The sequence below is a fragment of the Triticum aestivum genome, chromosome 3B (assembly GCF_018294505.1).
Source record: "Triticum aestivum cultivar Chinese Spring chromosome 3B, IWGSC CS RefSeq v2.1, whole genome shotgun sequence".
NCBI lineage: Eukaryota > Viridiplantae > Streptophyta > Magnoliopsida > Poales > Poaceae > Triticum > Triticum aestivum.
Window position 1 is genome coordinate 810,004,264 of NC_057801.1, and position 27,123 is coordinate 810,031,386.

The 27,123-nt window shown below is 42.2% G+C and overlaps 2 protein-coding genes across 4 annotated transcripts in view; one reads left to right on the plus strand and one right to left on the minus strand.

Moving 5' to 3' along the window:
* LOC123072582 (THO complex subunit 2) overlaps positions 1–10,905 on the plus strand; it is an 18,126-nt gene extending 7,221 nt beyond the window's left edge. Inside the window, exons 18-34 of one of the 3 annotated variants that reach the window (XM_044496159.1) lie at positions 362–421; positions 560–687; positions 1,411–1,507; positions 1,585–1,713; positions 1,793–1,896; positions 2,234–2,411; positions 2,524–2,672; positions 3,546–4,152; positions 4,258–4,362; positions 5,570–5,725; positions 5,793–5,873; positions 5,978–6,053; positions 6,130–6,392; positions 6,893–7,126; positions 7,238–8,044; positions 8,267–8,556; positions 10,163–10,905. In XM_044496159.1, the coding sequence (XP_044352094.1) occupies positions 362–421; positions 560–687; positions 1,411–1,507; positions 1,585–1,713; positions 1,793–1,896; positions 2,234–2,411; positions 2,524–2,672; positions 3,546–4,152; positions 4,258–4,362; positions 5,570–5,725; positions 5,793–5,873; positions 5,978–6,053; positions 6,130–6,392; positions 6,893–7,126; positions 7,238–8,044; positions 8,267–8,556; positions 10,163–10,232 (3,534 nt within the window). In that variant the 3' untranslated portion in view covers positions 10,233–10,905. Of the gene's footprint in view, positions 1–361; positions 422–559; positions 688–1,410; positions 1,508–1,584; positions 1,714–1,792; positions 1,897–2,233; positions 2,412–2,523; positions 2,673–3,545; positions 4,153–4,257; positions 4,363–5,569; positions 5,726–5,792; positions 5,874–5,977; positions 6,054–6,129; positions 6,393–6,892; positions 8,045–8,266; positions 8,557–10,162 lie in introns of all 3 variants that reach the window. The other 2 variants (XM_044496157.1, XM_044496158.1) reach the window with 2 other exon arrangements.
* Positions 10,906–11,741: 836 nt separating this feature from the next.
* On the minus strand, positions 11,742–12,224 carry LOC123066769 (uncharacterized). Its single transcript, XM_044489788.1, has one exon. It carries the CDS (start codon positions 12,093–12,095, stop codon positions 11,793–11,795), a length of 303 nt encoding a protein of 100 aa, XP_044345723.1. The 5' UTR covers positions 12,096–12,224; the 3' UTR covers positions 11,742–11,792.
* Between the last annotated feature and the right edge of the window lie 14,899 nt (positions 12,225–27,123).

Consider the following 27,123-nt stretch of genomic DNA (forward strand, 5'->3'; position numbering starts at 1 on the left):
GGGGGGTTCTTTGCAAATGATTAATGTCAATGGAGCGAATTTTTTTATTTACATTTTGGACCAGAAAGCATAAGAGCCTCCTACTGCTCCTCCATATTAGTAATAGAATGGTATATGTAGTTGTGTACATGTGCAGAGGGAACCTGCCCCTTATGGGTACACATCACTTAATGAAGCAACCGATTTGCATTAGTAGTCTGACCAAATGATTTATGAATATATTATTTTTAATTGGTTAATTATGACAATTCAATGATTCTGGAAGCTCACCTTTCTAATTGCAATCCTTCCTTGACTTGTGTAATTATGCTTTATCTTCAGTTCCTTCATCTTTTTACCTCTACATTGTCACAACTTTCAGGTTGAAGCATACAGGGACATGATAAATCCAGTTGTGGATGCTTTTAAATACTTGACTCAGGTATTGGCTGCGTATGTGATGCATGTTTTATACAGATGCTCATGCCCTTTTTAGAGTTGATTGTAATTGTTCTGCATGTGTCTTTCAATTGCTTCTATGTCAAGTTTACACCGTTGTCTAAATGTGCTTCTTTTACAGCTGGAATATGATATTTTGCAATATATTGTAATCGAACGGTTGGCTCAAGGTGGTCGTGAGAAAGTAAAGGATGACGGCCTTAACCTGTCAGACTGGCTTCAGTGTCTGGCATCATTCTGGGGACACCTGTATGTAGTTTTGGCTCCTGCCTGTGATCATATTAGTTACACAAAACATGATGTGGTGTACTTTAGTTAAACTTGATTATCCAGTGACATTCAGTCATGTATCTTCTTGCTTATTAGGCATATTATGTGCTTTTGTCATATGGCTTTTATAGAACAAACAATGATCTGGTACTATAACCATTTAAAATTTGCTTTGAGCTTTTGACATTTTTCTGTGTTGTAGTGGTTAGCATCAAACTTAATGTAACGAATATCTGAGCAGGATGCAATTTCTTTTGAATAAATATCACAAAGATTTTCGTACTTGCATTCTTGCATCGTTAGCTAAGCTTGCTATACATTATGTCAAACACTCGTGACAATGATTTTAGATATGCTAATGCAGCATTAGGTAACCAATCTACAAACTAAATATTTAGAGGTTTACCTTTTGTTTTACCACTAAGGACCCCCTGCCATTATCTTGTGCATAATCTTGAGTTTTCCCCTCTCATTTGTTTGCTCATTATGACATCGCGTCTACAGAAGTGTACAATGAAATATCACCATTTGCCAAGACTCCAGATCCTTGTTACTATTTGTTAATTACATTTAATGTTAATGCTTTGAAAATGCAAGCAGTAGTTCTATAATCACTGGGGGGCTTGTGCTTCCCTTCCCAATATTATTATTGTCTTCAATTTTATCTTTATGCTTCTATTCTGAACAAATAAACTTTAACAGCTGCAAGAAGCATCATTCCATGGAGCTTAAATGCCTCTTCCAATACATAGTTAATCAACTGAAGAAAGGATTGGGTACTGAGCTTGTTGTACTTGAGGTTTGTTGGCTATGTCGAAACTTTCTTGCTGCTTTTGTATTGTATGAATCTGAAGTTTAAATTGATGTACCATGCAGGAACTCATTCAGCAAATGGCAAATGTACAGTACACTGAGAACATGACTGATGAACAGGTTGATGCTATGGCAGGAAGTGAAACGTTGCGGCTTCAATCTTCGCTGTTTGGATCAACACGGAACTATAAGGTTTTGCGAAGAATCAAGGCTTCTTTTCTCTATTTCATGATAAGGTCAAATAAACAGCTTACCAAATCGTTTTTTGTAGGTCCTGAATAAGTCTATTAACAAATTGCGGGATTCTTTGCTTCCAAAAGATGAACCCAAACTTGCAATTCCTCTACTACTGCTCATTGCCCAACACAGATCCAAGTAAGATTTTGTTCCAACTTGCTAAATCTTTTGTGCCCTTTCCCCCCTCCTTATTTTGTTCTGCTCTCTCAACTAAGTGGACTTTATTTCATATAGGTAACAGACTGATGGTTATTATAGATGCATCCTAATTGAATGCAATTCTTTACTGAATTTCTGGAATCATGCAATTACTTTTTAGGAAATATATGTCGAAGAAAATATCTAGAAAGCAACAATTATGTAAAGCTTTATTATCTGCATTCTGGGATTCATGTTTTAGCCTAAAGCTTGTCATATTAAGTTCTTACTCTTTGCACTGCTCTTTTAAACTTGATAATGTTGCTATTGTTTTCAGGATTATAATAAATGCAGATGCCACATATATCAAAATGGTTAGCGAGCAGTTCGATAGATGCCATGGAATACTACTTCAGTATGCCGAGTTTCTTTCAAGTGCCATAGCTCCATCAACCTATGTTCAACTAATACCTCCGCTGGAAGATCTGGTTTATAAATATCATATCGAGCCAGACGTAATACACTCATATCTTGTGCACTCCATTTTTTTTTCAATGTGCGAGCTGATTTCATAATTTTATCATGCCTCCACTTGAGTAAACATCTTAGCATTTTTTTTCATTCTAGGTTGCTTTTCTTATATACCGGCCTGTAATGAGGCTTTTCAGAAGCGCTAACGGTGGCGAGGCCTGTTGGCCTCTGGATGACAATGAAGGGGAGTCTGTATCATATGATGAAATGATCTTGCATGGCGATTCATCTCAGAAGTCAATCATGTAAGCTTTTATGAACATCTGTGGAGAGTCGTTTAATCATCTATTCAATGGTATGAGTCATCACAGACAACGCCTGGCTCACCTACACATGTCTAACGAAATCCACATTGCAAAATATTGTCAAAAAACCCTCACATGGAAATATTGCAATACTCTGTGCACTTGCAAATTTTCATGCAAATATACGCATTGTCCATGAAAAAAAGGTTTTACAGATAGTTGCTGTACTAGTTTAGTCCATTGTCCATTTATTTATTGTGCAGACCACAAATGAACACATTGTAGTGTGATTTCTTGTCAGTTTTTGTTGGAACTTCCAAATACACTGTTTGATTTTTCTTCTTCCAAACAAAGGGTACAAGTGTTTCTGGGAGCTTGAAAATAGCACGTCTTAGTTATTCCATTTTCATTTTTGGGTTTATGTTGAAAATAAATTGAGAAGTAAATTACAAAGGATGGCAAGTTCAGATAAAATATGCACCCTTTAGAACATCGGGGTACAATTATGAGAATAGATCCTCTCCTGTTTACCACTAAAAGATAAGTGAAGATCTTGTGTCCTTGGAAACTGGTAGGGAAATAGCTCCTATGGGTATGTTTGGTTTGAGCCAACTTAGCTCTACCATACAATTGGCTAGGCAAATTTTTATTAAAGCTTTTGGTTGCCCATGAGTTGTCCAGTATTGGCTAGAAAATGAACCTACCTTATGCCTTAAGAATGATTGCTTTTAGAAACTTATAATTTAACTGTTTAAGCCTCCTTGAAGTTAACTTTGGTTCAATTTTTATGTTTCTAAATGGACTTGGTTGAACTTCATTGATAGTATTTTAGGTTTGATCATATGTAGTTTGCTGTATTCTGTTTTCTTACAGGTGGTCAGATCTTCTCAACACAATCCGAACAATTTTGCCAGCAAAAGCGTGGAACGGTCTTTCACCTGAATTGTATGCTACTTTCTGGGGTTTAACACTGTATGATCTTCATTTTCCAAAAGATCGTTATGATGCAGAAATCAAGAAGCTGCATGAAAATCTCAAACAACTTGAAGATAGCTCAGATAACTCTAGCATTGCAATATCACGGCGTAAGAAGGACAAGGAGAGAATCCAAGATTTGCTGGACAAATTGAACAATGAATCTGACAAGCATCAACAGCACGTTATATCAGTGCTCCAAAGGCTAACCCGTGAAAAGGATAAATGGCTGAGTTCCAGTCCGGACGCACTGAAGATCAACATGGAATTTCTCCAGCGGTGCATATATCCACGCTGTGTTCTTAGCATGCAGGATGCTGTGTATTGTGCTACATTCGTCCAGATGATGCATTCACTTGGGACTCCATTTTTCAACACGGTGAATCATATAGATGTTTTCATCTGCAAGACACTACAGCCAATGATCTGTTGTTGTACCGAATATGAGGCTGGCAGGCTTGGAAGGTTTCTTCATGAGACCCTGAAGATGGCTTACCATTGGAAGGTAGCTTTTTGATTCAAGTGTGCTATACACTCTTCGCCATAGCTTTCCTGATGGTTATTACGTTGTTTTTGTGCTTCTGAGTTTGCATAATACAACTTTTTGCAGAGTGACGAATCAGTATATGAGCGTGAATGTGGAAATAAGCCGGGATTCGCTGTATACTTCAGATTTCCAAATAGTCAACGCGTATCTTATCCTCAGTTCGTTAAAGTATGCTTTACACACTCCTTGAAGTTATGTGTGTCGCATAATTAAGCTCTGTATGCTTGTCATTTCCTTGGTACAGCTTGGTCCTAAAAACTGTAGTGGTGATCGAAACATAGAAAGCCTGTTCTGTGCTTTGATCACCATTACTAAAATTTTAGGACTAAGTTTTACTCAAGTTGCATGATACGGTTGTATGCCAATTCATAGGAGTTCCTAGGGGTTATTTGAAGTATAAAAGCACAATCTGGTGCACAAGTAAGGTTCTTGTTAGGCATGTAATCAACATAGAAAATAAATCTATTATGTTGCTTCATAGATGAGCATATGAAAATAAATTTCGTTCTGTCTTAGCTCTAAATACAAAAAACCATGTTTAGGTGCCAACTCCTACTGTATAGTGTAAACTGTTCCACACCAGATTTTGATGGGCTATTTAATGGATTCACAATTTTGCAAATGAACTTCTTCACAAATTCACAAACTGTCTTTTCATTCAATCTAAATCTGGTGTCTCCAGTGTTCATAAAATGGCACATTGTGTGAGTCTGTGAGCATGCTAATTCCTAGATATGGATGCTTCCTCAGGAATAAAATATTTCTACTCATAGTATGTCAGCTCGTTACATTTGCAAAAATGTGGCAAGCTAACTTGCTCTTAGTAACCAAGCCCCATGTTCTTTTTCATGTCCAACGTGTTGGCGCTCAGTTCATGAATTGTGGTGCTGCCCTATCATGTAGCCTTTCTATTTAAAAGGAATTTCAGATGTGGCAGTTGTTGCTGCATGTGCTAGACGTGTTGGCTTTATTGAGCTGTACATTTGGTCACATGTGAGCTGTGCAACAGTAGTGTAGTGGCTACCTCTTTAATAAAATGTTAATACCTGCAAGTTTTCAATGATGTGTATATGTATTTGTACATGTACAAAATGATCCACTGCGTATACTTATTATTTGTGAGCATCTGTACATTTTTCTTGGTGAAATTTCTGTTTCTTGAATCCAGGTATAAATTCAGCATGCTTTCATGGATCCTAGTATCTATTATTGCCATGTGCTGCTTTGCTCTCTACATTTTTTATTCACGTCACCTGAATTGAATTAACAAAAATAATAAGCACAAGTGAATCTCTAATATCCAAAATTTTGTGCTGTTGTCCTGCTACATTCTTTGCATATGTTTTTGAACATCTTTTTTCTGTACTTTTGAAAGGTTCATTGGAAATGGAGTGGAAGAATTACCAAGGTGCTTAATCAATGTATGGAATCAAAAGAATACATGGAAATCAGAAACGCCCTTATTGTTCTCACAAAGATAACTAGTATTTTTCCTGTGATGCGAAAAAGCGGTATCAACATTGAGAAAAGGGTAAATACATCATTAGTCAGCATTTATGATATGCTGCTGGGCTATTGCTCACAAATATGTTTACCAGGTTGCGAAGCTAAAGGGGGATGAGAGAGAAGATCTGAAAGTACTGGCCACTGGTGTAGCTGCTGCTCTGGCAGCTCGGAAGGTAAGTGTTACCACTTCTTTGCTTGTGCCTTTTTTCTGTATCAGGAGACTCCCCTTTGTGCATGATTATGAGATGTATGTGTGGATTTCCTGACTATTATGCAGAGTTCATGGGTATCTGAAGAAGAGTTTGGCATGGGTCACCTTGATCTGAAGCCAGTGCCTGCAATACCTATTGCTGGTAAGTAGAAGATACAGTTTTTTTCCACAACCACTATGATTAACTGGAGCATAACTATTCCTTGGATATCCTACAGGAAATCAGTATGCAGATCCCTCGACAGCAAAAGATCACAGCGTTCGTGCAAAATCTGTAGAGGGTAGGCATGAAAGGTCAGAAAATGCAATGAAGCCTGATGCCCATAAGAAGAATGCCTCGACTACAAACGGATCTGATATTCAAATACCATCTTCCTCTGCACAAGGAAAAGGTTCAGGGGTTGCACGTGGTGTGGATGAACCTCTGAAACTTTTGTCCGATGATGGAGTTAAAGTCTTGAAGCCTACTGCAGAACCTGAGGTACCTCTCAGTTTATAATGTGGACGGTAACAATTGGGTAATTTATAGGAAAAGCTCATGCGAGCTTGACTCCATAAAGGGTTTTGGGATCGCAAAAACTTTCTAAAATGCGCATATGGCAATAGTATGTGTATTTGTACATTTTAGTACAAAATTAGCATTTTATGGACCTGTCCACACACTATAAATGGTGAAAAAATATTTTCTATTTTAGCCCTTCATTCTTGTCTTTTTTCCGCAGATGGATGTACCTTTTTCAGGAATTTTTATAAGTAGCTAAGTGTATTTCTACGTGTAAAATTTTAGGAATTTTTCAAAACTTTATAACACAACATTTTTTTGTGGAATTTTCTAAACAACAGCTTGAGGTGTTCTTGGTAGCACAAAATCCCCTTGTTCTATTTATGGTCCTTTAGTATGTCATGGAACATAGCAGTTATTAGTGAGCCTTTTAGTACTGGACATTTGGTTTGCATTGTTCTAATCATTTTTATTAACAGACAAGAGCGGCACAAAAGCGTGCTGTACAAAATGCTGCAAAGGTATCTAAGCATGATGTGGTGAAGGAAGATGCAAAACCTGGGAGATCTACTAGCAGGGGTCTTAATCAACAAACCTCTGCTATTCCTGTTGACAGAGAAGTATTGTCTCAGGCAGCTGATGGTGTGCTGGATACTAATCCCACTAGTCCGTTGGTTGGCACAAATGGTAATATACATCCGGCACCACGAAAGGTATCTGCATCCTCCCAAAGATCAACAGTATTGGCTGCACATAGCGGTGGAACAGCTAATCCCACCGGTGAAGGTGAATCTGCTGACTTGATTGATTCTACCGTGAAACAGCAAAAAAGATCTGTTCCCGTTGAAGAACAAGAGAGGACAGGTAAACGAAGGAAAGGAGAGATTGAAGGCAGGGATGGTGACTTGACGGAGCACCATACGGACAAAGAAAAAAAATTGGACTCACGATCAGTAGATAAATCTCGTTCTGTGGATCATGAGAGAGGTGCTAGTGAGGAACAAAACCTAATTCGGGCAGAGAAATTAAAAGAAAAGTTCGATGATAAATATGACAGAGATCATAGAGAAAAAGCAGACCGGTCCGAGAGGCGCCGTGGAGAAGACGTGGTTGAAAGACCAACAGACAGATCATTGGAAAGGAGAGAGCGTTCTATTGAAAAGATGCAAGACAGAGTTCCTGAAAAAGGAAGAGAAGACAGGAATAAGGAGGAGAGGAACAAAATTAAGCATGAACCCATAGATCGAGCATATGCTATTAAGAATGAACCCATAGATCGAGCATATGCTATTAAGAATGAACCCATAGACCGAGCACATACTGTTAAGCATGAACCCATAGACCGAGCACATACTTCTGATGAACGCTTCCGAGGGCAAAGCTTGCCACCACCTCCACCTCTTCCAACTAGTTTTGTACCCCAATCAGTCGCTGCTAACCGAAGAGATGAAGACAGTGACCGAAGGGGCAGCAGCACCAGGCATACCCAACGGTCGTCTCCCAGGCGTGATGAGAAAGAAAGGTGGCACTTGGAGGAGAATGCTCCGCTCTCACAGGATGATGGGAAGCACCGAAGAGAGGAAGATCTCCGGGATAGAAAGCGTGAAGATAGGGATGTTTCATCAAGCAAGGTAAACTTTTCTTTACCTCCTAATACTCTTCTGTGATCTGTGATAATTTATTTGCTCATTAGTTCAGTTATATCTATAAAAGTTTATCCGTGTCTTGTGCTCTGTACTTACTCATCTACTGAACAGTTCTATGGCATTTATGATGTGACTTGGCATGCAAATCACTCTTGGGATTGTAATGGACATTCTTGCTTGACCTCTAATACTTTGTTACTTATGCAGGTAGACGACAGGGATAGGGACAAAGTTAATACTGTGAAAGAAGATAGTGATCCTAATAGTGCATCCAAACGGCGGAAGGTTAAAAGAGAACAGTCTGCTTTGGAAGCTGGGGAATACGCGCCTTCTGCTCCACAGCCTCCGAGCGTTGGACCTGGTAACTCACAGTTTGAAATACGAGAGAGAGAAAGAAAGGGTGCTATTTCACAGCATCGGCCATCACATGCTGATGACCTTCCTAGGATGCATGCCAAGGATTCAACAAGCAAGACAAGTCGTAGAGAGGCTGACCAGTAAGTTTAGGAAACAATGATCTCATTGAACTAACCATGCATTACAAGTGTTTCCACTTTGCAATGTGTTATTTATACCTTATTAGCTGTCATGTGAAACACTCAATCTGTTTTAGGGAAGGATCAGTTTTGTATCGACTGAATGAAGTTGCAAAATCATCGCTTTTACAAAAAAAACCCCTTAAATTTCAGATGCTCTGCACATACAAGATCGTGAACTGCAATATCTTGTGCAAATTGTGGCGCAATTTTCCTTTAACCTTTTCTAGTATGCTGCCGGCCTGCCTGTTTCTAAATTGAAGAACAATATTTAGTCAAATAAAATAATGATTGCATTCCCAGGTTACAAGTCCTTATGCAGGTAAAGTATGTAGGAAACTCACCATTGCACCTTCATAAATTTTAATAGGTAACATGGTGTCATGCACTTAGCTAGGTACGGTATGGCTGGTAACTAATCACTTGTGTTCCCAAGCTAGCACTATTTAGAAAGCTACCTCGAAGGTGGTTTAACAACTGAAAAGCATAAATACTCGTGTGCAATAATGATGTAGAGAAACACATAACTAAATGGTTGTCACTTTGTTAGCACACAAATAGCTGCGTGACGCAGACAGTTCAATGGAGTAATGACTTACCAAGAATTGCTAGCATCCAAAGTATTTGTTTCCATTGATAGAGAACTATGAGATTTATGACCAATTTTAGCCATATGGGCGACACCGTTAAATCCTAGCTCTACCAAAACCAAGGTCAATGTCTGGTGTATGCAGAATTGGTACCCCCTTTGGTCGGGTTTATACATGGTTTTCGAGTCAATGAGTCGACAAGTTGTTCAGCGCTAGCGACTCGTGACGAGTCGAGCCTGGCCTGTCGACGAGTTGCGTCTAGTCTCGACTAGTCAAGGGGTTTGAGTCAACCCTGGCAGTGTGACTCGTCAACTAGTCGCGCGACTCTGAAACCATGTGTTTATAGCGTCGGTGTGGGTTTTTAGGCTCTCAATTTGACTGATGAAACATTTGTTATATATATCCATCTAAAACTGTATCATCGGATTCGTTTTCGAATAAAGTTTCTAAACATATATATTTTTGGTGGCATATAACATATATTTTATTAGTTATTAAATATTAAATTGAGGACTTAGGAACACGGGCACGCCCTATACACTCTGACCGGCGGGAGTACTTACTACTTAGAAATAGGGAGCGCTCGAAGCTTACTCTTGTTCAATACAATATACTCTTCTTTTGAAGCACCTTTTAACAGCGTGATTCTTCGTTTTGTCATAAGCATTTTAAATTTGTGTTGACCTTTCTGTTGGTTTAGTGTAGCTTGAGCTTTTTGCTATAAATTTGTAGTCACATTGATATGAGTAGGCTTAATTTCTTTCCTTAAAAATGTAGCAGCAGTAAGGTATATATTAGAAATAAGGCTGCAGAAGATGATTACATAGGTTGATGTTCTTTCTAAATCTGCACAAAAGTAAAAAGTTTATGTAATGGCTTCTGTGTGAACCGCAATTTCTTGTATAGATATTTTTTTATGTATATACTCATGGCTTCTATAAGTTCTGTTTCCCTAACAATCCTTGGTTAAATTGCAGAACACATGATAGAGAGTGGGAAGAGGAGAAGAGGCCAAGGACTGAAGCAAAAAGGAAGCATCGGAAGTAGGTTCCTGCGGGTGTCTTGATGATTGTCACATAACAAGATTTCACTTGGTGACGCGCACCTGCGAACAAGTCGCTTTCTTGAAGCAGGAAGATGTATCTGGGCATATTTGAACCATTCAGCGTGTATGCCTCACTCCATGGCTTTAGACAGGTTTGCTGGGGCGGAAGGGCACCGACAGGATAAACCCTTCAGCAGTGCTTCGTCTATGCTGTCCAGATGCAAATTGTTGCGAACAATGTTGATTGCAAGGAACAGACATGGTCGGTTATACAAGTCGTTATAAACGTTTTAGCAATGTGGAATGTAAGGAACAATACTATGGGCCATACCATTGACTTAGACGGATTTGCTGTAAACAAGGATGAGCAGTTTGTCGTCCAGCTATTTTTGTAATTCATTTTGTACTAATTGCAGAGAGTATTGTTGTGGGAAGCATTTGGGCTTCCTTTTTTTGCACCGTCTAGGAGGAATAGTAGGGGAGCGGGTTGTGAGTAGGTTGTACATGTACAGTTACAATGGTAGCATGAACCGTCGTGTTCTAGATGTTAAACTGAGAAGGTTCTAGATGTTAAACTGAGAAGGTTGCATGAACCGTCGTGTTCTAGATGTTAAACTGAGAAGGTTCTAGATGTTAAACTGAGAAGGTTGCATGAACCGTTGTGTTCTATGTTAACTGAGATGGTTGCATGAATCGTTGTGTTCTACTCCCTCCGTCTCATAATATAAGATTGTTTTTGATAGTACGCTAGTGTCAAAAATGCTCTTACATTATGGGACAGAGGGAGTAAATGTTAACTGAGATGGTTGCAGTTCATCATGTAATGTGGTGGTTTTGTTTTGGTCGTTGCTAACTGTTCGTCTTCATTGTATTTGTGTGATTTTTATCCTTCTGCGTGGAACCTGGAGCTTGTTTGATCCCGGTTTCTTGGCAAGAGCAACTCGTTTGGTTTTGTGCTGCCAAATTTTGGCAAACGTCTTACTTCCTGGCTTGGTGATTTTGTTCGTTTGTTGCAGATTATATGCCTGTTGTGCAGTTGTTGATCATTGGAAAAGAACTTTTGTAGTAGCAGTTGATGACAACTACGCGTCTGCTTCAGTGATCAGAACGTAGTAGTAAATCAAAAACGAAAACGAGATCCCTCTCAGAGCAGAGTACAAGTGATACAAGTTCGCAACACAGGTATCCAGGCCCATTGCGTGGGTTGCAGAGGATGTCAACAATATTTTCTTCTCATGCATCTCCGCTCGATTCATTTTGCTGAAGTGGTAGCTGCCGAGCAGGGAGCGGGACAGGAGTGACATCCCCGTAGACTTTTATACTACTCCCTCCGTCCGAAAATATTTCTCATCAAAATGACAGAGGGAGTATGTTTTTGCAATTTAATTTGAACTGCAAAAATGTCTTATATTTTGGTACGGAGGGAGTACTAGTCCCACACTGAAAAGGACTGCATATCGATTATTACAGTTCCGCGCACAACGTCCAGGCACGACCAGATTACGGTCGAATTGCAGATCGCATCACACACACGCACGCTTGTATGTATATATGTATATAGGCTACGTGTATTGGTGCGGCGGGCACGGCAGATACTGCTTCGGGGGCGGGCAGACGCCGCGGAGCACGGAGGCGCACGTCGGCTCGCCGACGCAGGCGAGCTGCACGCAGCAGTACTCCTTGATGGGGTGGTTCTTGACGCCGTCGAAGAGCGCCAGGATGAACTCCCCCGCGCACCAGCTCGGCACGCCCGTCACCGTCTTGTAGCACGGCTGCGGGGGGCTGCGCCCGCCGCAGGCCGACGGGACGGCCTGCAGGAGGAGGAGCACGCACAGGCCGCAGAGGCAGAGCTGCCGGAGCGCCATGGCCGGTGGAACGCCCGTGGTGCTTGTGCTTGGCGGCTGTTTGATCTGGGACGGTGTAGGTGGTCGATCAGATGGGATCGGTCGAGGCGGAGGCGTTTGAGGCGGTATATAGGAGGGGGGATGTAATGCATGTACTTATTTTGCTTAGTTTTTCTGGGCGCGTTTTTATTAGATGCTTTTTTGGTTTTTATGCCTAATTTGTGCCGTAATACTTATCTTTCTTTTTTTGGATGAATTACTCCAAGCATTTAATATCCTCGGTGCAATTTCTAGGCCCGTTTCAAGGCATGATATTAGTTTTTCCATTGTGATGACTGCCTTCCTTTCTCATGATATTACGTAATGCTTCATGTATTTCTATTTCTCCAAAAAATTATTAATGCTTCATGCAAACGTATTGGTAGTGGACAGCCGTGTAGTTGAGGGGGCAAGGTGATATTAACGCATTGTATCTTAAGCAGATCATACACATTTAGACACAACTTCTTTAAGGCTGGTTGTAATGGAAAGTATCATATACTAGTATCATGCATATGATACTAGTGTATGATACTACCTCCCTAATGCATAGTATCATATGGTAGTATCATGTAGTACTCTATTTATTGCCATGCATGACACAAAGTAGCATATCATTTATTATGATACGGTATCATGATATGATATTTCACCCTCTCTTTCTTCATTTAATGCTATAATACCTCATCAAAATTGCCTAGTTGACATGCATGATACTAGCTATGATACTACCATTACGACCAGCCTAAGGATTTGTATCTTACGGTACTGTGTCTACAAAATCTCTTATTTAATGTGTTTTGTGATAGAAAAGACCTGGGTTATCTTGAGTTTGACGCTAAGAGCTGTCTCTATATTAAGATATTGAGATATGATATCTCTCTTTCTTCATCCTATATTCTTAAAAAGTTCATTCCAATTTTCTCGACATGCAAAGTGTTCACGTCAACTCCAAGTAAGCCATGCATTTAAATCTTCTCTCAACATGCATACAGTCCACCACAACATCCCTATTATGCCATGACTACTAGAAAAAGGGATGTTAGTGGCACATCTGTTTTTGCTATTAACGGCGCACTATAGGTGCGCCACTATTAACACGCCACTAGTAACAAATAGTAATGGCGCACCTCTGCTGCGTCACTAGTATCCGAGATAATAGTGGTGCACCACACAGTGCGCCATTACTATGTCCACATGTGCACCATTACTATGCCTCCCAGGGGGCCATCTTTACCTTGTGCTTTGGGTTACTAATGACGCATTTTAGTATAATGCGTCACTGGTGTGTTTATTACAGTGCACCACTAAAGTGCAATACGGTGCGCCACTACTATGAATATTAGGATATTTTTCTTTTCTGATATTTGCACAGGTTACAAAATACATTACTGCACAGAATATAGACAGCACAACATATAAACAACAGATTTATCGAATACAATTCATCATATTAGTCTCCGAATTCAAAATACCGAACAAAGTTAGAACATTACAAGTCTCGAGACCGCGAGTAGCGAGTTTGTCTTCACATTGCAAGTCGATATCGATCATCTAAACTACCATCACATAGAAGAGAGCTGCGGTCATCACGATGAGCATCATCGTGATGAAACTGGTCTTCATCTGGTTCCTCCAACGCTCCCTCCTCTCTCCCGCTAGATAGCGCGCGTATCTAGCTTCCACCTCCGCCCTAGTGGTGTACCCTTTGTAACTGTTACCGCTGAAACGGTGAACCTGTCCCCGACACTCCCAGTCGTCGTAGACTCCGGAAACCTTACCCTTGTACACGACATATGATGGCATCTCTATGCACTAGACAAACAAAACGTTAGTAGCAATTCACAAACAATGCATAAGCAATATATAAGTATGCAACAAAAGGATCGGAAGAGAAAAGCAACACATTAATAACACGATTCATGGTCCTACTAATAAATAGCATCGATTACATATAAGTTGAATGACTGTCCAAACTAAAGAGACATACAAGTTCATTAAAGTTTAATTACTAATCGATATTTCAGAACTACATAGCATCACTACTTTCGACTCGACTCAGGGACCAGAGCGTGGATGAAGCCGCCGTCTACCGTGATGGTCATAAAATCGCGGTCGTTGTCAGTCTGCATTTGTAGCGTTGTTTCTATCTCACTGTTGGATGGTTGATATCTGAGGTAGAACTGCCCCGAGGTACGAAGGACATCTTGATGGAAGATTTCCGCAAACTCCGACTGGATGCAAAAGAATTCTTGTCTGATGTCCGCGTCCTGGATTGCCGACAAGCGTGCGGCCCAATCTTTGAGATTATTTGGTAGCAGGAGGTGATTATGGTCCCGTATGATCACTCGCATGTGATGGAGGGCGTAGTAGGCATCCTTCTGACCGCCAGGCGGCTGCTTGACGGAGGGGAACATCGTATTGTGGGTGAACACATGCTTGCCGTACCTACGAATTGGCCTGCTGAAGGTGCCTCCAGATCTGGCGTAGCCGGGAAGAGCTTCATCAAGAACTTTCTTGATATTTGTGTAGTCTTTCTTCGACTGACGGTCCAAGTCGAAATACGTGGCCATGGAATATTTCGGGCTTACGAGGATGAGTGTGCAATGTGTGTCACTGCACAAAACACGGAATATTAGAAAAAAAAGAACGATCGAAATCTAAGAAATAGTATGTTACGGGGCGGTGAGGGGATGACTTACTTGGGAAAGTAAGGCACAAGGAAGTTATCCTTATCTGGGTTTGCCAGAATGACGCCTTCGAGGTATGAACTCGCGACTTGCCGGTCCCCAGCGCTGCCCAAGATCTTGGCACGCATGTAGAAGGGGTCGACTATCACGATGTCCGGGGTCTTGTCTCTAATGATCCGCATCTCCATACTTAGCGAAAATAGCCGAATGAAGGTGTAGTGCAGCGGATGAAGGTTAAACATAGCGAAGATGTCATCAAATCGCAGGATGATCATACCCCCGATGGTGCTATCGACAAAGCCCTTGCCCTCTGGCACCTTGGCCACAAAAACCTGGTATGCCACATCATTCTCGAAGAGACGCCGCTTCTCCAAAGAAATAACACTGTCATGCAGACTCCGCATAACACCGGTTGCAGCATTGAGCAGATTAGTCGGTAGCATCGGCCTACCCGCCACATGCACCATCCTCGAGATATCCTTAGGTGAAGGTGGCCCGTCCCGAGCAGGGATCGTACTCGGTGCCGGCTGGCTTGCACCCTTGTTATTCTTTCTTTTCCGTCCCTTCTTCTTCTGCTGTAATGGGATCGAGTTCTGCTCAGAGACCGCCTTCTTGAGTGTGTTGGGGCTGATAATATTTTGCACCTCGGCTATCTGAGGCTCGGTGAAGGCGGCAGCTGGAGGCATCTCCTGAGAACTGAACGCCAGACGATGCCTGTTGCAATTGGGTTTCTCCGCGGTACCAACTAGATCGCGATCGTCTTTTGCAGGGTTGGGTTCTTGAGAAGGAGGCCCCAAGAATTCGTCACCATACCCATGTTCCTTGAAGTACTTATCGACGTTGGTAAATGTACCGTCATCGTCGTCCAGATCTTGTGCCATATGCATGTTTGGATCCTGTGCCATATGCATGTCCGGCATGTCCGGTAGCGTTGCGGTAGTCTTGCCATGGCTTGGCGCCGGCACGACTGGCGGTGTTATCTATGGGGTGGTGTCCCCCATCCCCAAACGAATCTGGCTCTTCGGCCAAAGAAGGGGCCAGCTTAAGCAGGCGCTGAGGGTCATCACATCATCTTCGTCGGCCCCAGCGGGTCGAAACGGAGGTAACAAGTCGTCGCAACCTGGCAGCACCCGAACCAGTTGAACCCTATACACGGTGGGTGGCATCGGATTACCGTGGAACATGGGGTTGCCCGGTTGAACGATTCTACACTTGGCGACATCGATCAAATCGCCGCCCACGAAGTGCAGGAGAGTGCATGGAACGTCGACAGTGCCCTGGGAAAACATGTAGGGCGTCAGGGATGCCCAGTCAAAGGCAAGGAGATGAAGTCATCGGCCGAGAGGCTTAGTTACTGTGATGGCGTCGAGCTTGGCTAATGTCGAGGCACTGCCAACGGTGGGCGTGCAAGTGACGGAGGGGCCGCTTGCTGCCAAGGTGCCGGCCGGCGTATTCTTCCCACACTCGGGTGCATTAAGCTCCAATGCCCGCGCCGGCGCCGGAGACACCAATACCGCCTCCGCCAGAGACACCAATAGCGCCGTCGGCGCGTTGTGCGAGTTGCTGGCCGTGAAGCTGGGAATCAGGGGCGGCCCCTATTTGGCCGCCCGCAATCCACGCCTGCAGCCCCTCAATCAAGGTAGGCACAACGGTGGTGATCGTCGCTCCCAGTTGGTCTCGCACTTGCTCTTTGACCATCTCCGAAATCCGCGCCACTTGTGCCTTGAGTTCTTGAACCTCGTGCTCCTGGCTTTCCGAGCTGGTCTTTCTCTCCTTTCGCCCAGCGTTACAGTATTCCGACCATTTCGTGGACAAGCCTTTGCCGGCCACACGACCAGCTGACGACGGCTTACTGAACTTATCCTTGTTTTTCATTATGTTCAACACCCTATTTAAAGTGTTGTCCCAAGGGGAGCTCTGAGACGACCCCGCGCTACTACTTTCAGTGTCCTGCGGAAGGAACGTGAACAATTTAGAAATTTGGCTTCATTAATTAGAATGCAACCATATGGAGCTAATTACGCGGGGGTGTATTCCTTACCAGAACAAGCTCAAGCGCCTTGGTCTTCGGATCCATGGTAAGCTCCTTTGTTACGGGTCCACCTTGTACCAGGCCCTGACATAGTTCCTGGTCTGCTTGTCACGGTATTTATCGAAGAGGGGAGGTAGGCCTTGCTCGGCACGCTCCGCGTCCTCCTTGTCCCATATAGGTTCCGCCACTCTGTAACCGCCGGGACCGAGTTTGTGGACCCCTAAGTTCAAGTCCCGCGTATCTTTCCCCCACTGACTTGATTTTGCGGTTGCGTTGCTCTCTCACTTGATCTTGAACTCCTTGTAGCCAGCTTCGCTGATCGCAGGATTTGTCTCCTTGATCTTGTCATAACTATCACCTCTTAGAATCCTTCTCCTCACTGCATCTCTCTAAGTAGGCAGGGTCGTGCTCATCTGCGTGAGGGCGGCACTGTTCACTTTATTCCCTGAGAGGCGTGTGTTTGTGATGTCACCGGGGAACTTGTATCGTTCGTGCAGCTTCGTGAAGAGGAGGTTGCGCAAATTCCCTCGGTCACGATGCCTTAGGTTCTCGGTGTTGATCGAGATGGTGCTCCGGAGAATGCACCGGAGTTGTCCCGAGTACCCATTGACTAATTCTTTGGGCGACGTTGGATGCCCACTGGAGGACACTTCGGTAAATTCCTGCTTGACGGTGCCGAGCACGTTCGGGCGCCGGTCCTTCCGTTGCCTCTTTGGTTGGCTGCCATCTGTGCGTGCGCTGCCATCATCAGTGGTGGCATCCTCGGCGGCACCATCAGTGGTGTCATCCCCGACGCCACTAGGGGTTGTATAGTCGGGATCGGTGTCTTCCGCGGCATCCTCATAGCGGTTAGGTTCTTCTTCCATCTCCTGGGACAGCTCCCAGAATTGCTTACCCGAACCGCCGGCCTCATCGTTGTGGGCCATGTTCGCTCTAAATAGGAAAAAGTTTGGTCAAAAAGTTGGTTATTGTCAAGGAACAAGATCTCTAAGTTTACCAAATAACCTAATTCTCAAGGAATGTCGCCAAAAAGTTGGTTATTGTCAAGGAACAATTGAGAGATGTTTGTGATATTGCCTAGGTGTTTTAGGATGGAACCTGTTATGTGTTATTGCTAAGGTCCAAGTCCCTTCCTAACCCCCTTCTTCTTGTCTCCTCTCAATATCTCTCTCACACACATGGCAAGCAAGGGTGTCTGAGGGTGTGAAAAAATACTAAACTAATCCAAGGGTTGAAAATTGATCATCTATTTCAGATTGCAGTTTTCTTTCTTGGGACTTCGGTGTGCGGTACAAAACTAAATTTTGGAAACCTACAGAAATTGTTAGGAATTGTCTTAGTCAAGAAGTGCTAGCAAATGGCTTAAATGTATCAGGTCCTACTCTAGTTTGCTCCAGTTTAGGTTGCAGTAAAAATGCACCACTATGGAGTATCAGGTCCCTAACAAAAATGCACTACAGAGCAAGCAATAATGCTACTCCAATTTTCACAGATTAAAGCAATACTGACTGCAAGCAATATTGCAAAATTACAGAGAACCAAAATTGCAAAATTCAGTACTCCATAACATTACTGAAACTTTACTGTGCTTGGAACTATACTGAAACTTTACTCCATATATATATGATCATTTTTGTTTGAAAAGTTCCATTTAATTTTGTGTGGAGTAGTTTTAATTAAATAAAGTTTTTAACTGCTTGAGATGAGAGAAATGAGAAGAAGAGAGAAGGGCTACTACTTGCAAGCACAGCTGCTTGCAAGTCCTACAGTAAATGGTTTCAGTTAAACATCTATTATTTATTCCATAAGAATAGCAAATCAACTGCATCTGTCCTACATTGAGCCTGATTTCCCTTGGCATGGTGAGCCAATTTCATTCATTTGCATCTTCTTTGAAAAAATGCAGTTGGAAGATCACCCACTGTGTTGCCTAAAAAAAGTCATGCTAAATACACATACATGTAGTTTATCGAGTGATGGACAAAAAAACAGTCGATCCTACTTAATTAAGTACTAAGATACCCCGGCCCATGCATTAGTCTCAAGTACCTCATATGTCCTATTTTTAGCAAAGTCATGCTAAAATTCACGAAAAATTTCAACATGACCTTTGTTGAAAATAGGACATATGGAGTACCCAAATTTGCCGGAACGGAAGTTAATCGACATTCCGGCAAACTCAAGGGCCTCTTAGGGTACCTGCAAAATCATTATCCCACCCGCCCCGCTGCAACCCCACAACACCCCACAATATCACCACGACACGATGGTCGGAGACAAAACCCCACAATATCATCACGAAACGATGGTCGGAGACAAAACCCAGCAATATATCTTCTAGCCATGAAACCCTACCCTGATTCTCCTTTCTTCCTCTTTTTTCACTTAAACCTGCAAACATGTAGGGAAAGCAATTAATACAAGGCACAAAAATGGCATGCTATGTAGCCTTAATGCTACAGAACATATGAAATACATGCCAGCAATATATATGATATAAACTCCAATAATTTTTGAATAAAAATAGTAGCTAAAAGCAGTAGCAAGCAAGCAATTCATTTGACTAACTATTTAAAACTGTAGCAAGCAAGCTGTTTTCATGGCTGTGCATGGCTCACTTGATACCATGCATGGTTTATTAATTCATGGGAAACTAGAAGAGACCCGGTCTTTGTCTCTAACATTTGGTGGCATGAATTAGTTAACACCGTAAACAAAGCTACTATTTTTGCTAGCAAGCAAGCAAGTCTATAAACAGCTCAAGCAAGCTTCCTGAAGAATATTAACAAAATTTATCTATACCAATGAATCCCCATTCTAAGTTAATCCCCATTCTATACTGAATGGCAATATGATAGCTATCATGTCGGTCTTATAAAGTATTCATCTCTGCTAGTAGACAACAGAGCATGCCAAATGCATGTAAAGAGCATTTCAAAGGCCCCCGCAAAAGAAAAAACAGCATTTAGAAGGAGAATATCAACAGCAGGCGAAATGGCCATATAAAGAGTGACTGTCCAGCAGTAGAGTATAGGGTGGTCTATGTGCAGTTTCATGTGCACATCTCAGCCTCACAGGAAATAGAGCATCCACTATAACTAAGAGGTGAAGCACCTAATTGCCATGTACAGTATTGCTTAGCACACAAACCCTATCAATTATGACAGGAAAGGCTATCCAAGTGTGAGACGGTGAAGGAAAGGATTCTAACACACATAAGCAGACCAGGAACATGAGCAATTCAACAACAAAAGGCATCATCAATCAATCAATCGGCTGTGCTAGTTGCCATAGATGTACACAGGAAGATGGACACTTGCTACAGAGCAAGAAGATGGACACTTGCTAATTTGACCAAAATTAGCAATTTTTTGAACCTAATTTGACCTAAATTCGAGAGGGATTTGACCTAAACCTAGCAAAAGAGAGAAGCAGAGGGCATGGCCGGAAGGGAGGAGAGAAGGAAGAGAGGAGAAGAGAGGTAGAGGGAGGAGGGCAATGAAGATTACCTAACCACGATGAGGTGGTGGCCGTAGCGGAGACGACGGAGGGCGGAGACGACGATCTTGGGGGAGGTGGGGATAGACGGCGGGGAGGTCGCGAGGTGCTCGGGCCTCCTCTCCTGGTGGACGCGGGCCTCCTCCTCCTAGTGCTCCGGCGGTGGAGCGGGCGCGGGGGTCGTCGAGTGCGGGGGGTCGTCGGCGGCGGTGGAGCGGGCGCGGGGGGCGAGGGGGGTCTGGCGAGGGAGGGACAGCGAGATGGACAGAACACACCTACATAGAGGGGGGAAGGTTAGCAATGGCGCACCATCTAGGGGTGCGCCATAAACACAGTGATAGCAATGGCGCACCTTCCCCTGGTGCGCCATTACTAACTTTTGTTATTTTCAGTTGCATAATAATTTTTTAGAAAATGATGATCAAATTTGAAATATTTATGAATGTGAAAAATATCATTAAATTTTTTATTTGAAAATATTTATGTATATGAAAAAATATCATCAAATTTGTTATTTGAAAATATCATCAAATTTGTTATTTGAAAATATTTGAAAAAATATCATAAAAATTGGTATACCAATGGCACACCTCCTAGGGGTGCGCCATAAGTACCTTGATAGCAATGGCGCACCTTCTCCTGGTGCGCCATTACTAACTTTTTTTAATTATTTTTAGTTGCATATAATATTTTTTTAGAAAATGACGACCAAATTTGAAAACATTTATGAATGTGAAAAAATATCATCAAATTTGCTATTTGAAAATATTTATGAATATGAAAAAATATCATCAAATTTGTTATTTGAAAATATCATCAAATTTGTTATTTGAAAATATCATCAAATTTGTTTTTTTATTCTTAATTGCATTCATTTGTGAATTGTTAAAACATTTATGAATATGAAAAAATATCATCAAATTTGAAAAAATATTCATGAATTCAAAACGTGCCCATGAAATTTAAAAATATTCATGAGTTCAAAAAATATCATCAAATAAAAATTGGTATACCAGAATAAACATAAATACCAGAATAAACATAAATAAATATTCATGAGGACTAGAATAGAAGAAATATCATTACAATCGAGAAATGAAGACTACAATTTAAATACAATCGAGCTTAGCTAGCTATCTTTTCATAATCTTCTTGCCCTTCTTTTTCGCAAATGGAGTTCTTCTCTTGAACGGATGTCCTTTAGGTAGGGTGGTCCTGCTTCTTCTTGTGGTGTATGGCACTTCATCGTCGTTGTCATGTTGCATCTTCGGGTCGCCATACTTGTCGAAGTCTTGCTCATTAGCGACTCCATCCATTCCGATGATCTTCCTTTTGCCTCTCCTCACGACAACACGACTGGGCTTTGACGGGTCGGTAATGAAGAAGCCTTGGTCCACTTGGGAAGCCAGTACCCATGGCTCATTTTTCGCGGCGACGTTTGCGCCCGCGGTCTTGGATTTGGCTTCGGGTATAACCATGGTGGTGAAATACCGGTCTTCTTTTAGGACGCTCTTGGCCCATCTGAGATGAAACATCGGTACCTTCTCTCCAGCGTAGCTCAGCTCCAAGATCTCCTCGATCCTTCCGTAATATCTGTCCTTGTCGTTACCGGTGTAGGGTTCCATCGTTACCCCCGAGTTCTGATAACCATCGCTCTTCATGTCCTTTTTATCGGTGTAGAATGTGTAGCCGTTGATATCGTACGCCTCATAGGTCATCAGGTTGTGCTCGGCACCCTGTGACAAGGTGAATATGAGTTTTTCTTCCGCGAAAGAATCCTCATGTAAAGGGTACGACAGAAGCTTCTCCTTGAACTAACGCGTGAAACATGAGTTGTGCTCTTTGATTATATCTCCGTCCGTCCTCTGTTGGCCTCGGTCATTGTACGTCTTCTCAATAAAGGTTTTGTGCTCTACCACCCAAGGATCGACCACGTCTATGTGTTGTAGCGCGACTAGGTTTGCTCTTTAAAAGTCGGCGAGTCGACCCTCGAAGTCGACATGCATTTCACGGCGACCCTTGCGGTGACCCCATCCAGCGAGCCTACCGAGGTGTCTGTTGACGGGCAGACCAATGTGGTTCTTGATGCCTAAATAATTCGTGCAGTAGGAGATGCACTCTTCGGTCAGAAAGCCCCTGGCTATGCTTCCCTCTGGACGTGACATGTTGCGAACGTATCCTTTGATGACACCATTCATCCTTTCGAACGGCATCATGCTATGCAGGAATGTCGGCCCGAGTTGGATGATATCCTCCACGATATGGACCAGCAGATGAACTATAACGTCGAAGAATGCGGGCGGGAAGTACATCTCAAGCTCGCATAGTATCGCCACGATCTCTTCCTGTAGCCTTCTGAGTTGCCTCACGCCAACCGACTTCCGAGAGATGACGTTGAAAAAGTTGCATAGGCCAAAAAGCGTTTCACGGACGTGCGTGTCCATGATCCCACAGATTGCAACTGGAAGTATCTGCGTCATCAGCATGTGATAGTCGTGAGACTTCATCCCGCTGAACTTCTGCTTCGCTGAGTCTAGGTATCTGCTTATCTTCCCCGCGTAACCGTACGAAAGTTTTACTCCTACGAGGCAGGTGAAAAACTGCTCGATCTCCTCCTAACTTAGAGTGAAGCACGTGGGAGGGAAGTCATTTCCGATCTTCTTGACCTTTTTGCCTTTGCGATGACTTTCCGTGTCCTTCGCCTCATGATCATGATCATCATCATCATTAGCGTGAAGCTCCTTCCTGATGCCCATTGATTTCAAGTATGCCCTTGCTTTCGGCCCATCTTTGGTCCTCTCTAGCATGTTGAGCAGTGTACCAAGCAGACTCTCGCACATGTTCTTCCTGATATGCATGACATCAAGGCTGTGAGGTGATACGTCCATTTTGCATCATGCTTTTATGATCATATTTATTGCATTATGGGCTGTTATTTCACGTTATGTCACGATACTTATGGCTATTCTATCTTATTTTACAAGGTTTACATGAAGAGGGAGAATGCCGGCAGCTGGAATTCTGGGCTGGAAAAGGAGCAAATAATGAAAGACTATTCTGCGCAACTCCAAAAGTCCTGAAACTCCACGGAATACCTTGAAATAAATAAAGAAAAATCATCACCAAAGATGAAGGCCAGGGGGCCCACACCCTGCTCACGAGGGTGGGGGGCGCCCCCTGGGCGTGGCCCCCTACCTCGTGGCCCCCCTGGTGGCTGTCCGACGCCAATATTCTCCTATATGAAGTCTTTCGATGAGAAAAAAGCCAGAGAGAACCTTTCAGGATGAGACTCCGCCGCCACGAGGCGGAACCTTGGCGGAACCAATCTAGGGCTCTGGCGGAGCTTTTCTACCGGGGACACTTCCCTCCAGGAGGGGGAAATCATCACCATCGTCATCACCAACGCTCCTCTCATCGAGAGAGGGCAATCTCCATCAACATCTTCACCAGCACCATCTCATCTCCAAACCCTAGTTCATCTCTTGTATCCAATTCCTGTCTCCAAGTCCGAGATTGGTGCTAGTAGTTTGCTAGTAGTGTTGATTACTCTTTGTAGTTGATGCTAGTTGGTTTATTTGGTGGAAGATCATATGTTCAGATCCTATATGCACATTATTACCCCTCTGATTATGAACATGAATATGCTTTGTGAGTAGTTACGTTTGTTCCTGAGGACAAGGGAGAAGTCTTGCTATTAGTAGTCATGTGAATTTGGTATTCGTTCGATATTTTGATAAGATGTATGTTGTCTAACCTCTAGTGGTGTTATGTGAACATCGACTACATAACACTTCACCATTATTTGGGCCTAGAGGAAGGCATTGGGAAGTAATAAGTAGATGATGGGTTGCTAGAGTGACAGAAGCTTAAACCCTAGTTTATGTGTTGCTTCGTAAGGGGCTGATTTAGATCCACATGTTTCATGCTATGGTTAGGTTTACCTTAATACTTTTGTTGTAGTTGCGGATGCTTGCAATAGAGGTTAATCATAAGTGGGATGCTTGTCCAAGTAAGGGCAGTATCCAAGCACCGGTCCACCCACATATCAAATTATCAAAGTACCGAACGCGAATCATATGAGCGTGATGAAAACTAGCTTGATGATATTCCCATGTGTCCTCGGGAGCGCTTTTCCTATTATAAGAGTTTGTCCAGGCTTGTCCTTTGCTACAAAAAGGATTGGGCTACCTTTCTGCACTTTATTTACTTTTGTTACTTGTTGCTCGTTACAATTTATCTTACCACAAAACTATCTGTTACCACTTATTTCAGTACTTGTAGAGAATACCTTGCTGAAAACCGCTTATCATTTCCTTCTGCTCCTCGTTGGGTTCGACACTCTTACTTATCGAAAGGACTATGATAGATCCCCTATACTTGTGGGTCATCAAGACTCTTTTCTGGCGCCGTTGCCGGGGAGTGAAGCGCCTTTGGTAGGTGGAATTTGGTAAGGAAAAATTTATTTAGTGTGCTGAAATTTTCTGTCACTTGTTACTATGGAAAGTAATTGTCTGAGGGGCTTGTTCGGGGTATCTTCACCCCGTCCAGTTGAGCCAAGAGTTGCTCCTCAACCTACTGAACCTACTGAATCTATTGAAAATGAAACTGCTTTTCAGATTCCTTCGGGTATGATGGAAAAACTGCTAGCTAACACTTTCGCAGGAGATGGAACAAAGCATCCTGACGAACATCTACGCTTTGTGGATGATATTTGTGGACTATTTAAGCTTGCAGGTATACCCGATGATGTTGTTAAGAAGAAGGCTTTCCCTTTATCTTTGGGGGGAGACGCATTGACATGGTATAGGCTATGTGATGATACAAGATCATGGAACTATAAAAGAGTGAAATTGGAATTTCATCAAAAGTATTACCCTATGCATCTTGTTCATCGTGATCGCAATTATATATATAATTTTTGGCCTCGCGAAGGAGAAAGCATCGCTCAAGCTTGGGGGAGGCTTAAATCAATGTTATATTCATGCCCCAATCATGAGCTCTCAAAATTGACAATTCTCCAGAATTTTTATGCTCGGCTTTCTGATAACAATCGCACCATGCTCGATACTTCTTGTGCTGGCTCTTTTATGATGAAGTCTATTGAATTTGGATGGAATCTATTTGATAGAATTAAACGCAACTCTGAAGATTGGGATCTCGACGAAGGTAAGGAGTCAGGTATGACACCCAAGTTTGATTGTGTTAAATCTTTTATGGATACCGATGTTTTCCGTAAGTTTAGCACTAAATATGGACTTGACTCTGAGATAGTAGCTTCTTTCTGTGAATCTTTTGCTACTTATGTTGATCTCCCCAAGGAGAAGTGGTTTAAATATCATCCTCCCATAGAAGTAAAAGTAGCTGCACCTATTAAAGTTGAAGAAAAGATTGTCACTTATAATGATCCTATTGTTCCTACTTCTTATGTTGAGAAGCCTCCTTTCCCTGTTAGAATGAAGGATCATGCTAAAGCTTCAACTGTTGTTCGTAAAAGCAATATTAGGACTTACACACCTCCTGAGCAAGTCAAAGTAGAACCCAATATTGCTATTGTTAAAGATCTCTTGTCGGATAATATTAATGGGCATGTTATTCAATTCACTGGTGAAACTGCTAGAATTGCTAAACCCTGTGATAGAGATAAACATAGACCTGTGGTAGGCGTGCCTGTTATTTCTGTTCAAATAGGAGATCATTGTCATCATGGCTTATGTGATATGGGTGCTAGTGCTAGTGTTATACCCATTGACTTATACAAAGAAATTATGCATGAGATTGCACCTGCAAAGTTAGAAGAAATTTATGTAACAATTAAACTTGCAAATAGAGATACTATATCTCCAATGGGAATTGTTAGAGATGTTGAAGTCTTGTGTGGGAAAACCAAATATCCCGCTGATTTTCTTGTTCTTGGTTCTCCACAAGATAGCTTTTGTCCCATTATATTCGGTAGACCCTTCTTGCGTACTGTTAATGCTATGATAGATTGTGAAAAGAATATTGTTACTGTTGGCTTGGATGATATTGTTCATGAGTTTAATTTCTCTAAATTTAGTAAACAACATCATGAGGAAGAATTGCCTAGTAAGGATGAAATTATTGGTCTTGCCTCTATTGCTATACCTCCTAGTGATCCTTTAGAACAGTATTTGCTAGATCTGAAAATGATATGTTTATGAATGAAAGAAGGGAAATAGATGAAGTATTCTTTAAACAAGAACCTATTCTGCAACACAATTTACCTGTTGAAATCCTAGGGGATCCTCCTCCACCCAAGGGTGATCCCGTGTTTGAGCTTAAACCATTGCCGGATAATCTTAAATATGCTTATCTTGATGAAAAGAAAATATATCCTATTATTATTAGTGCTAACCTTTCAGAGCATGAAGAAGAAAGATTATTGAAAACTCTGAAGAAGCACCATGTTGCTATTGGATATACTCTGGATGATCTTAAGGGCATTAGTCCCACTCTATGTCAACATAAAATAAATTTGGAAGCTGATGCCAAACCAGTTTGTGATCCTCAACGACGTTTGAATCCTAAAATGAAAGAAGTGGCAAGAAAAGAAATACTCAAGCTTCTGGAGGCAGGTATAATTTATCCCGTTGCTGATAGTCAGTGGGTAAGTCCTGTTCATTGTGTCCCTAAGAAGGGAGGTATTACTATTGTCACTAATGATAAGGATGAATTGATCCCTCAAAGAATTATCACAGGTTATAGGATGGTAATTGATTTCCGTAAGTTAAATAAAGCTACTAAGAAAGATCATTACCCCTTACCTTTTATT